We start from the raw sequence: 13,669 nt of genomic DNA, 5'->3' as shown, positions 1-13,669 counted from the left end.
AAAGGGTTTATAAAGACATGGTTATTTTTCTATTATGGATGTACAATTTACCTGATGAAGGCTTTTGCTCTCTTCAAGCCCAAACGCGTTGTTTTTACTTTATGTGCAGAATAAAAATTTTTTTTTAGTTAATACAGCACACCACTCAATTTTCGGGAGCGCCAGCATCAGACTGGTTTTCTCTATCTTTTCGCTTCCACTTTCGGACGATTGAGGATCACCTCGTGGACCAGGAGCCGTGCAGCAGACCGAGAATAGAGGGCCTTGTTTGGGATTCTCTTCCAGGGCCTATACGCTGTTTCTTTGACCGAAGTCTGGTGAGTGCGCCAGCTCTACACCTTTATGTGTGTTTCTTTAATATTACACCTAGATCCTGCGTGGCATTGTCCCTTTTACATTCCCTATCCTCAGGATATTATATGAAAATGGCTTCTTCAGTAATTATAGTCTTTTATATGTGTCCATAATTCCTCAGGGTTTCTTTCATCCATGTCCAGTGATGTGAATGCGATGTGCAGACTGTTCCAAAAAACTTCAGGTATGTTGGTCAAATCAAAGATGAAAACAGCCTGTTGTCTTATCGGTTTGTTCAGCTTGACTCTAATCTTTCATGTCAAAAGTTCATGATAAGTTCCACAGTCGGCTTCTGGCCTTGTTTTCACAGTAATGAAAGACGACAGCAGTCTTTGACGAACACATATGTCAATCTGATTCTTATAGGCCCCATTCAGTGATGTCCATGTGTAGAGTCTCAGTTTGTGATTTTGTGTTCATCATGGAGAGTTGATTTGTCGTATAAATATCATTGAATCTCCCTCCAGCCTCATTATGTTCATCAAGTCAAAAGTTTCCCACAATGGTTCCATGTTTTCAGTGGCTGACTTTGGCATTCAAGTCTCCCATGATAATGAGTAAGTCTTGTTTTGGCGTCTGCTTGAATTCCTCTTAAACTTGATGGTAGAATAGTTCAACGTCCTTCTCCTCGGCATCTGTTGTTGGTAAGAAGATTTGTATAAGAGGAATATGAATTGGGCCTCCTTAGAGTCTATCACTGACTGCTTTGTACTTCTAGGCATTTCCGACCAATCTTTGGTTAAGAATAAAAGCGATACCGTTTTGTCTTCAGTTATCTTTGCAAGAGTAGTAGACTCAATGTTTGTTTGACTGGAAATGTGCGGACTGAGTCTATCTTCATTTGCTAATCCCAAGTAAATCGAGTCCTATCCATTTGGCTTTGAAGATGTCGAGTTTGCCTTGGTTCATGGTTCATACATTTCAAGCTTCGAACTTAATGATATCTCTGCAGGTTTTGATCTTTACTTTCGACCAGGCAACATCAGCAGAAGATGTCTTTGCGGCTTTGATCCTGGCGTGTCATGAACATTGATCATACTCAGGCCAACCATCGGATCTTAGGTTGTTGATGCCCCTCCAGCACTTTATTGAATTCCATTAGTTGTTCTGTCCATCAGGTTTTCTTGGCATAATATAGAAGCAGATTGCCAGACCTTTCTTCTGCACAGTAATGTGGCACTGTGAAGGAGCCACATTGAATCAGTGTTGTATGTGGTCAATACAGTCCACCTTCTCACACAATGTCCTACTGCCGACGCTGGTGCTGGGCAGTATGCTTAGTCCAGCACCTCAGTTCAAACCTGTCCGCCTGGGTTGTCATTGATGGAAAAATATACACTGCTGATGACATAGCTTTGAATATCACTGATGTACACAATAAACTTACATTTTTATTTTCTTCCCCCTTCTCATTAGAAGAGGCCCTTGTTTAGGCAGCGAGTTCCACGGTCTCCTGGACATCTCACGTGCCTAGTGGCAAATACAGCCCTGGTTTCCACCACACATGGGTTCATCAGGAGAGATTCATAATCGCATGGCAGTGGAGAGTTGTCCAAAAGATGAGGCTGCCTGTAAGTGGTAAAGATTGAATATACTCTCCTCTTTCTCTTCCACATCTATACTGTTATGAAAGGCAATTCAGTATCACAATGGACATGGAGGTCAGAGCACATACAGTGATCTGACAATAACCCAAAATAATAGAACGAGCTCTGAGACGTGGGAACTCTGCAGACCGCAATTCCTGATCCTCTCCAAACACAACTAGAGGCAGCCGTGGATTGCGCCTAATGCTCCCTATGCAACTCGGCACAGCCTGAGAAACTAACTAGCCTGAAGATAGAAAAAATAAGCCTACCTTGCCTCAGAGAAATACCCCAAAGGAAAAGGCAGCCCCCCACATATAATGACTGTGAGTAAGATGAAAAGACAAAAGTAGGGATGAACTAGATTCAGCAAAGTGAGGCCCGATATTCTAGACAGAACGAGGATAGGAAAGATAACACTGCGGTCTACACAAAACCCTAAAGAAAACCACGCAAAGGGGCAAAAAGACCCTCCGTAACGAACTAACGGCACGGAGGTACACCCTTTGCGTCCCAGAGCTTCCAGCAAAACAAATAGACAAGCTGGACAGAAAAAATAGCAACAAATAGCAAAGAAGCACTTAGCTATGCAGAGCAGCAGGCCACAGGAATGATCCAGAGAAACACAAGTCCAACACTGGAACATTGACAGGAAGCATGAATCAAAGCATTAGGTGGGGTTAAGTAGAGAAGCACCTAACGACCTCACCAGATCACCTGAGGAAGGAAACTCAGAAGCAGCAGTACCAGTTTCCTCCACAAACGGAAGCTCCCAGAGAGAATCAGCCGAAGTACCACTTGTGACCACAGGAGGGAGCTCTGCCACAGAATTCACAACACTATACATCGTGACCCCTTGACGGTTTTATGTATGTATTTTCAGTGCATATACTACTTCTAACACATCATTATATGGTCGACACAGGCCGTCTGACCTTCTGTTTCTGTCTAATATCTTATAGAATGCAATTAGGAGATCAGGAACAGCCATCACGAGAGCGGGGGCACCATTCTCGATTGTCTTAGGGTGTCAACCTCAGCATATAGGTAGGCATCCAGACAGATTGGTATCTAGGGTGATGTGATGATAATGTATAATATGATTTTTAGTTTTCCCTGTTAGCACACATACTGTGGGCTCTGACCCCCTTCTGTCTGTGTTTCTGCTGGCTGTGTGTGTGTGTAGAACAGGTTTTATTGCTTCTAGCTGTAAATTCCAGGCTCTGGGCAACTTACTCATCCCTCCTCCCACCTAGTACCAGCTGTAACTGGTCTAGCCTTTCTAAAAAGACACAAGGTTCTTTGTTCTATTATAATAAGATATTGAGAAACCGATTTGGGCTAGAAAAATAAGGAGTATATATTGCTAACTTCCATCGGTAGATCTGTCAAACTCTGTAAGCACAAGCAGCTAAACACAACGAGTGCAAAGTGCAGATTTCCCCGGAACCATGTGGAACAACTAGGTCGAATTTGGTGTCATTAGAAAGCCAATTTTAAAATAAGAGGAATGATGGGTGTGATGTGATTCTGAAATGTCCTCAAGCTAAGATATGAGAATTACAAGTATGGTTTGTACAAACTGTACATCTGAGGAGAGGGGATGGCAAAGGTAACTCAAACCCCTTTAGTGATGTCACAAGCCTGCAGGTATAAGTGACTGCCAGTGAGCCCAACCTTCATTCTTGCCTGGGGAGCTGTTACAGCAGGACCCTCTTCATGAATTAGGACATTTGGGGCTCCGCCCACCAGCATGGTTTGCCTGAAATGATCTGAGCACATGTAAGTGTTAATTTCTCGTTTAATCCATGTTTATTTTATAATTGCTTTGTACATACGTTAAATTGTCTCATATTGTAACATCTTTATATACCTTTTATAAACACTGCCTGATCTTTTTATGGAGTAAAACTTATAAATTACTAGTTTCGTTCTCCTGTTCTAAAACGTACCCTAAGTCCTCTGAAGTTCATTACGCTACTGAATTGGGTTGGCTTCGGACCCTTTTAATCGGAGCTAGTGGAAGCCTACTTGTTCTGTGCATTTGGGAGTCGTTGTGGTGATGGCAGCGTTGATAATTATTGTTCCTGCCTGAGTGGAAGTAGTTATATCGCTCTCGCTGCAGTGTGCCCAATACCCAGTACATAGCAGGCAGCCTTTCTGGTGACTAATTATACTAGGTGCAGTACCTAGACTGACCTGAGGGTAAGGGGGGCACCAGAGAGCTGCAAAGTCCAAACCGGAACTGTAAGGCGGGATATACATAAATCCCTGCAGTTCGTGATATTGTAGCAGCAGTGGGATAACTAAAATAAGCCCCTGCGGTGAATTGATAGGTCAATAGCCTTTGTTTGTGTTTTCATCACATTGGAGCAGTGGAGGGATAACTAAGATAAGACCCCTGCACATGTGATAGCCGGGTGCTGGCCAAAGGTCACCCCCAATCCGTGACACAGTGGTGTCAGCATGGTGAGAATTGTGACAGGTGAGATCATTTATATCTGCACATCTGCTGAGTGACAATGTGTTAGCACAACTATGTCACTTATTTTGGGTATTATATGTTTTTTTGTGAGGTTTTAGGATGGGCTTACCTCTGTCTGAAATTCTTACTAGCTAGGAAGACATTATACTAGCGATACTAGGAGGCTAGAGAAGGATATTGGTTGTCTCCTTTCAGTATCTTATAGCCCGGATAATTAAGGCATTTCTATTTAAGGGGTATCTAGGTTTTTCTATAAGCTGTTGCATTTACCCTTGTTTGATACTTAATTTTGTAAGAGGGACTAGTTCCATCCTTGTTACATTTTTGTATCACTTTTCTCCGGTATCTGATTGATTATTAAAGTTTTGCTGACCTTCTTCTAGTAGTCACCTTTCTTCTATAAAGAACTTATTTTATCTCTCAGGTCTTGTGACATTTCTCTTCCATGTGGTGCCATTGCTGACAGCATAGAATGGTGTGTTAAGTATCGCTCTCTTAGGAATCACACAGGTGTCACTGATTCTTCATCAGTGTTTATATTCCAAAATCAAAAATGTCTCTTAAACACAGAGCAGGTGTCAATCTTTCTATTATAGTTTTTCTCTGTTTTTTTCCACTGGTTTTCGTATACAAGCACTGATGAAAATCACTGACGTCTGAATGAGCACTTATCGTCACCAGTCTGCTGGACATGGATGTAATGAAGAGTTAGACTGACCTGTGGGTGAATTCTTATTCATTAGGATTTTGTAGTCTAAACTTTTGATTTGCTCCTACGACTTTCATTGGGGTGTACTGATATTTGCAACATAGTCTTGAATTAATTTGTTAGGATTACGACTTTTTTTGGGCACAAATAATACATTTTGTTTGCAATCAATGACCGACATTTATGGGAGTATTTTGCAGCGTGGCGTCCCATACAAAATGTTTCTTTGAGTAAACTGTTTTCTGCCAAATCTGTTGGGGTGCACTCATTTAGGCTGAGCCCTGCATATATACTGTAGATCCCTGCACCCCAGCTTCCCAAGTATATGACTGAGGTCAGGGACACTCCTGTGCATCTCTGGCCTATACCAAGTGTAGGACAGGGGCATCACTGCGTCCAGGATACAGTATGTACAGCCGCTATGTAATCAGCCCTCGTTACCTGTATACAGGGGTGCAGAGAACGTCGCCCCCTGAGCAGAACCGTCCAATGAGCCAGTAAATCTGGCTGCTCCTGATCCAATGGCAGCCGCAGAAAGAGAAAAAGAATCCACAGGTCACGAGACAGATACAATGTAGAGTACGGCAGATGTCAGCTCAGCGTCAGTCTGCTGCTACAGCCAATAAAGGCCCAACGTTACATGACAGTATTATACGACAAGCGGTAGGTACTGTAAAGTGAACGGTCTGAACTTTCTAAATTCATGGGACCTCGAAGGGTCATAGCTATTATCCTTCCTATGTGACCAGTCCCCATGACTGATAATCTGACCCGAGGCCAGGTCTCTCACCTTCAGGTTGTCGCTGTGGATCCCGGAGTTGGAGATGCTGTGAAACCTGGAGTCCCAGGAACTAATCTGAGTCGTCAGCTGCAGCATGATGCCTTGCACCTCCTCCACCATACGGGACACGTGGCGATGGCGGGCATCCCCCTGTAAACAAGCAGGTCACATATGAGCGGACAATTCATGGCGGTGGCACGGACTCTGGACCTCAGGGAGGAATATCAGATAAAATTATCTGCTACTGACCATTAATGACTTGTGTTCATGATTCTTATTGATGTTCAATCCATTCTACCATTCTATACCTGCGATGTCCTCTGCCGATGCTTCCATGCACCACCATGCGCAAATGATCCACTGTCACCTCGAAACCCCTCGTAGCGACTCACATAACCCTACACTCACTCATACTGCTGTATCCGTGTCCTACATACAAGGTACCTACTGGGTCTGTGCAGGGTAATGGTCGGCAGAGGGCGAGTAATCATGGCCACACTATCAGTAATGACCGGCAGAGGGCGAGCAATCATGGCCACACTATCAGTAATGACCGGCAGAGGGCGAGCAATCATGGCCACACTATCAGTAATGGTCGGCAGAGGGCGAGTAATCATGGCCACACTATCAGTAATGACCAGCAGAGGGCGAGTAATCATGGCCACACTATCAGTAATGACCAGCAGAGGGTGAGCAATCATGGCCACACTATCAGTAAACGTCGGCAGAGGGCGAGTAATCATAGCCACACTATCAGTAATGACCAGCAGAGGGCGAGTAATCATGGCCACACTATCAGTAATGACCGGCAGAGGGAGAGCAATCATGGCCACACTATCAGTAATGGACGGCAGAGGGCGAGCAATCATGGCCACACTATCAGTAATGACCGGCGGAGGGCGATTAATCATGGCCACACTATCAGTAATGACCATCAGAGGGTGAGCAATCATGGCCACACTATCAGTAATGACCAGCAGAGGGCGAGTAATCATGGCCACACTATCAGTAATGACCGGCAGAGGTTGAGCAATCATGGCCACACTATCAGTAATGGACGGCAGAGGGTGAGCAATCATGGCCACACTATCAGTAATGGTCGGCAGAGGGCGAGCAATCATGGCCACACTATCAGTAATGACCAGCAGAGGGAGAGCAATCATGGCCACACTATCAGTAATGGACGGCAGAGGGCGAATAATCATGGCCACACTATCAGCAATGACCAGCAGAGGGCGAGCAATCATGGCCACACTATCAGTAATGACCGGCAGAGGGTGAGCAATCATGGCCACACTATCAGTAATGACCATCAGAGGGTGAGCAATCATGGCCACACTATCAGTAATGACCAGCAGAGGGCGAGTAATCATGGCCACACTATCAGTAATGACCGGCAGAGGGCGATTAATCATAGCCACACTATCAGTAATGACCAGCAGAGGGCGAGCAATCATGGCCACACTATCAGTAATGACCAGCAGAGGGCGAGTAATCATGGCCACACTATCAGTAATGACCGGCAGAGGGCGATTAATCATGGCCACACTATCAGTAATGACCAGCAGAAGGTGAGCAATCATGGCCACACTATCAGTAATGACCAGCAGAGGGCGAGTAATCATGGCCACACTATCAGTAATGACCGGCAGAGGGAGAGCAATCATGGCCACACTATCAGTAATGGACGGCAGAGGGCGAGCAATCATGGCCACACTATCAGTAATGACCGGCGGAGGGCGATTAATCATGGCCACACTATCAGTAATGACCATCAGAGGGTGAGCAATCATGGCCACACTATCAGTAATGACCGGCAGAGGTTGAGCAATCATGGCCACACTATCAGTAATGGACGGCAGAGGGTGAGCAATCATGGCCACACTATCAGTAATGGTCGGCAGAGGGCGAGTAATCATGGCCACACTATCAGTAATGACCGGCAGAGGTTGAGCAATCATGGCCACACTATCAGTAATGGACGGCAGAGGGTGAGCAATCATGGCCACACTATCAGTAATGGACGGCAGAGGGCGAATAATCATGGCCACACTATCAGCAATGACCAGCAGAGGGCGAGCAATCATGGCCACACTATCAGTAATGACCGGCAGAGGGTGAGCAATCATGGCCACACTATCAGTAATGACCATCAGAGGGTGAGCAATCATGGCCACACTATCAGTAATGACCAGCAGAGGGCGAGTAATCATGGCCACACTATCAGTAATGACCGGCAGAGGGCGATTAATCATAGCCACACTATCAGTAATGACCAGCAGAGGGCGAGCAATCATGGCCACACTATCAGTAATGACCAGCAGAGGGCGAGTAATCATGGCCACACTATCAGTAATGACCGGCAGAGGGCGATTAATCATGGCCACACTATCAGTAATGACCAGCAGAAGGTGAGCAATCATGGCCACACTATCAGTAATGACCAGCAGAGGGCGAGTAATCATGGCCACACTATCAGTAATGACCGGCAGAGGGCGATTAATCATGGCCACACTATCAGTAATGACCAGCAGAGGGCGAGTAATCATGGCCACACTATCAGTAATGACCGGCAGAGGGCGAGCAGTCATGGCCACACTATCAGTAATGACCAGCAGAGGGTGAGCAATCATGGCCACACTATCAGTAATGACCAGCAGAGGGCGAGTAATCATGGCCACACTATCAGTAATGACCAGCAGAGGGCGAGCAATCATGGCCACACTATCAGTAATGGTCGGCAGAAGGTGAGCAATCATGGCCACACTATCAGTAATGGACGGCAGAGGGCGAGCAATCATAGCCACACTATCAGTAATGGTCGGCAGAAGGTGAGCAATCATGGCCACACTATCAGTAATGGTCGGCAGAGGGCGAGCAATCATGGCCACACTATCAGTAATGGTCGGCAGAGGGCGAGCAATAATGGCCACACTATCAGTAATGGTCGGCAGAAGGTGAGCAATCATGGCCACACTATCAGTAATGGTCGGCAGAGGGCGAGCAATCATGGCCACACTATCAGCAATGACCAGCAGAGGGCGAGCAATCAAGGCCACACTATCAGTAATGGTCGGCAGAAGGCGAGCAATCATGGCCACACTATCAGTAATGGTCGGCAGAAGGCGAGCAATCATGGCCACACTATCAGTAATGGTCGGCAGAAGGCGAGCAATCATGGCCACACTATCAGTAATGGTCGGCAGAGGGCGAGCAATCATGGCCACACTATCAGTAATGGTCGGCAGAAGGCGAGCAATCATGGCCACACTATCAGTAATGGTCGGCAGAGGGCGAGCAATCAAGGCCACACTATCAGTAATGGTCGGCAGAGGGCGAGCAATCATGGCCACACTATCAGTAATGACCAGCAGAGGGCAAGCAATCATGGCCACACTATCAGTAATGGTCGGCAGAGGGCGAGTAATCATGGCCACACTATCAGTAATGGTCGGCAGAGGGCGTGCAATCATGGCCACACTATCAGTAATGACCAGCAGAGGGCGAGCAATCATGGCCACACTATCAGTAATGGTCGGCAGAGGGCGTGCAATCATGGCCACACTATCAGTAATGACCAGCAGAGGGCGAATAATCATGGCCACACTATCAGTAATGACCAGCAGAGGGCGAGTAATCATGGCCACACTATCAGCAATGACCAGCAGAGGGCGAGCAATCATGGCCACACTATCAGTAATGGTCGGCAGAGGGCGAGTAATCATGGCCACACTATCAGCAATGACCAGCAGAGGGCGAGCAATCATGGCCACACTATCAGTAATGGTCGGCAGAGGGCGAGTAATCATGGCCACACTATCAGTAATGACCAGCAGAGGGCGAGTAATCATGGCCACACTATCAGTAATGACCAGCAGAGGGCGAGCAATCATGGCCACACTATCAGTAATGGTCGGCAGAGGGCGAGTAATCATGGCCACACTATCAGCAATGACCAGCAGAGGGCGAGCAATCATGGCCACACTATCAGTAATGGTCGGCAGAGGGCGAGTAATCATGGCCACACTATCAGTAATGGACGGCAGAGGGCGAGCAATCATGGCCACACTATCAGTAATGACCAGCAGAGGGCGAGCAATCATGGCCACACTATCAGTAATGACCAGCAGAGGGCGAGTAATCATGGCCACACTATCAGTAATGACCAGCAGAGGGCGAGTAATCATGGCCACACTATCAGCAATGACCAGCAGAGGGCGAGCAATCATGGCCACACTATCAGTAATGGCCGGCAGAGGGCGAGTAATCATGGCCACACTATCAGTAATGGTCGGCAGAGGGCGAGTAATCATGGCCACACTATCAGTAATGATCGGCAGAGGGAGACCAATCATGGCCACACTATCAGTAATGACCAGCAGAGGGCGAGCAATCATAGCCACACTATCAGTAATGACCAGCAGAGGGCGAGCAATCATAGCCACACTATCAGCAATGACCAGCAGAGGGAGAGCAATCATGGCCACACTATCAGTAATGACCAGCAGAGGGCGAGTAATCATGGCCACACTATCAGTAATGACCGGCAGAGGGTGAGCAATCATGGCCACACTATCAGTAATGGTCGGCAGAGGGCGAGCAATCATGGCCACACTATCAGTAATGACCAGCAGAAGGTGAGCAATCATGGCCACACTATCAGTAATGACCAGCAGAGGGCGAGCAATCATGGCCACACTATCAGTAATGACCAGCAGAGGGCGAGCAATCATGGCCACACTATCAGTAATGACCGGCAGAGGGAGAGCAATCATGGCCACACTATCAGTAATGACCAGCAGAAGGTGAGCAATCATGGCCACTCTATCAGTAATGGCTGGGAGAGGGCGAGCAATCATGGCCACACTATCAGTAATGGTCGGCAGAGGGCGAGCAATCATGGCCACACTATCAGTAATGACCAGCAGAGGGCGAGCAATCATGGCCACACTATCAGTAATGACCAGCAGAGGGCGAGCAATCATGGCCACACTATCAGCAATGACCAGCAGAGGGCGAGCAATCATGGCCACACTATCAGTAATGACCAGCAGAGGGCGAGCAATCATGGCCACACTATCAGTAATGACCGGCAGAGGGCGAGTAATCATGGCCACACTATCAGTAATGACCGGCAGAGGGCAAGCAATCATGGCCACACTATCAGTAATGACCGGCAGAGGGCAAGCAATCATGGCCACACTATCAGTAATGACCAGCAGAGGGCGAGTAATCATGGCCACACTATCAGTAATGACCGGCAGAGGGTGAGCAATCATGGCCACACTATCAGTAATGACCGGCAGAGGGCGAGCAATCATGGCCACACTATCAGTAATGACCGGCAGAGGGCGAGTAATCATGGCCACACTATCAGTAATGACCGGCAGAGGGCAAGCAATCATGGCCACACTATCAGTAATGGCCGGCAGAGGGCGAGTAATCATGGCAACACTATCAGTAATGACCGGCAGAGGGCAAGCAATCATGGCCACACTATCAGCAATGACCAGCAGAGGGCGAGCAATCATGGCCACACTATCAGTAATGACCGGCAGAGGGCGAGCAATCATGGCCACACTATCAGTAATGACCGGCAGAGGGCGAGTAATCATGGCCACACTATCAGTAATGACCGGCAGAGGGCAAGCAATCATGGCCACACTATCAGTAATGGCCGGCAGAGGGCGAGTAATCATGGCAACACTATCAGTAATGACCAGCAGAGGGCGAGTAATCATGGCCATACTATCAGTAATGACCGGCAGAGGGCGAGCAATCATGGCCACACTATCAGTAATGACCGGCAGAGGGCGAGCAATCATGGCCACACTATCAGTAATGACCGGCAGAGGGCGAGCAATCATGGCAACACTATCAGTAATGACCAGCAGAGGGTGAGCAATCATGGCCACAATTGTTATGATTAGGTAATTCAGTACCACAATGGACATAGGAGTCAGAGCACATACAGTGACCTGACAATAACCCAAAAACATAGAACGAGCTCTGAGACGTGGGAACTCTGCTGACCGCAATCCCTAATCCTCTCCAACCACACTAAAGGCAGCCGTGGATTGCGCCTAACGCTCCCTATGCAACTCGGCACAGCCTGAGAAACTAGCTAGCCTGAAGATAGAAAATAAGCCTACCTTGCCTCAGAGAAATACCCCAAAGGAAAAGGCAGCCCCCACATATAATGACTGTGAGTTAAGATGAAAAGACAAACGTAGAGATGAAATAGATTTAGCAAAGTGAGGCCCGACTTTCTGAACAGAGCGAGGATAGGAAAGGTAACTTTGCGGTCAACACAAAACCCTACAAACAACCACGCAAAGGGGGCAAAAAGACCCTCCGTACCGACTAACGGCACGGAGGTACACCCTCTGCGTCCCAGAGCTTCCAGCAAGCAAGAAAAACCAAAAAGCAAGCTGGACAGAAAAAAACAGCAAACAAAAATAACAAAAGCGGAACTTAGCTATGCAGAGCAGCAGGCCACAGGAACGATCCAGGAGGAAGCAAGTCCAATACTAGAACATTGACTGGAGGCCAGGATCAAAGCACTAGGTGGAGTTAAATAGAGCAGCACCTAACGACTTCACCACATCACCTGAGGAAGGAAACTCAGAAGCCGCAGTACCACTTTCCTCCACCAACGGAAGCTCATAAAGAGAATCGGCCGAAGTACCACTTGTGACCACAGGAGGGAGCTCTGCCACAGAATTCACAACAGTACCCCCCCTTGAGGAGGGGTCACCGAACCCTCACCAGAGCCCCCAGGACAACCAGGATGAGCCATATGAAAGGCACGAACGAGATCGGGAGCATGGACATCAGAGGCAAAGACCCAGGAATTATCTTCCTGAGCATAACCCTTCCACTTAACCAGATACTGGAGTTTCTGTCTTGAAACACGAGAATCCAAAATCTTCTCCACAATATACTCCAACTCCCCCTCCACCAAAACCGGAGCAGGAGGATCAACAGATGGAACCATAGGTGCCACGTATCTCCGCAACAATGACCTATGGAATACGTTATGGATGGAAAAAGAATCTGGAAGGGTCAAACGAAAAGACACAGGATTAAGAACCTCAGAAATCCTATACGGACCAATGAAACGAGGTTTAAACTTAGGAGAGGAAACCTTCATAGGAATATGACGAGAAGACAACCAAACCAAATCCCCAACACGAAGTCGGGGACCCACACAGCGTCTGCGATTAGCGAAACGTTGAGCCTTCTCCTGGGACAAGGTCAAATTGTCCACTACATGAGTGCAAATCTGCTGCAACCTGTCCACCACAGTATCCACACCAGGACAGTCCGAAGACTCAACCTGCCCTGAAGAGAAACGAGGATGGAACCCAGAGTTGCAGAAAAACGGCGAAACCAAGGTAGCCGAGCTGGCCCGATTATTAAGGGCGAACTCAGCCAAAGGCAAAAAGGACACCCAGTCATCCTGATCAGCAGAAACAAAGCATCTCAGATATGTTTCCAAGGTCTGATTGGTTCGTTCGGTCTGGCCATTAGTCTGAGGATGGAAAGCCGAGGAAAAAGACAAGTCAATGCCCATCCTAGCACAAAAGGCTCGCCAAAACCTCGAAACAAACTGGGAACCTCTGTCAGAAACGATATTCTCTGGAATGCCATGTAAACGAACCACATGCTGGAAGAACAATGGCACCAAATCAGAGGAGGAAGGTAATTTAGACAAGGGTACCAAATGGACCATCTTAGAGAAGCGATCACAA

At 47.3% G+C, this 13,669-nt stretch overlaps 1 protein-coding gene across 1 annotated transcript in view; it reads right to left on the bottom strand.

Annotated features, from left to right (window-relative positions):
- Nucleotides 1-13,669, bottom strand: part of MAB21L3 (mab-21 like 3) — a 105,856-nt gene that overhangs the window by 61,962 nt on the left and 30,225 nt on the right. The window contains exon 2 of the mRNA XM_069760013.1: nt 5,925-6,065. Within this exon, the coding sequence (XP_069616114.1) occupies nt 5,925-6,065 (141 nt within the window). The remainder of the gene's footprint in view (nt 1-5,924; nt 6,066-13,669) is intronic.

This window comes from Ranitomeya imitator, chromosome 3 (genome assembly GCF_032444005.1).
Source record: "Ranitomeya imitator isolate aRanImi1 chromosome 3, aRanImi1.pri, whole genome shotgun sequence".
Taxonomy (NCBI): Eukaryota; Metazoa; Chordata; class Amphibia; order Anura; family Dendrobatidae; genus Ranitomeya; species Ranitomeya imitator.
Note: the sequence above shows the minus strand (reverse complement) of the source record. Positions and strands in the feature narration are given on the sequence as shown.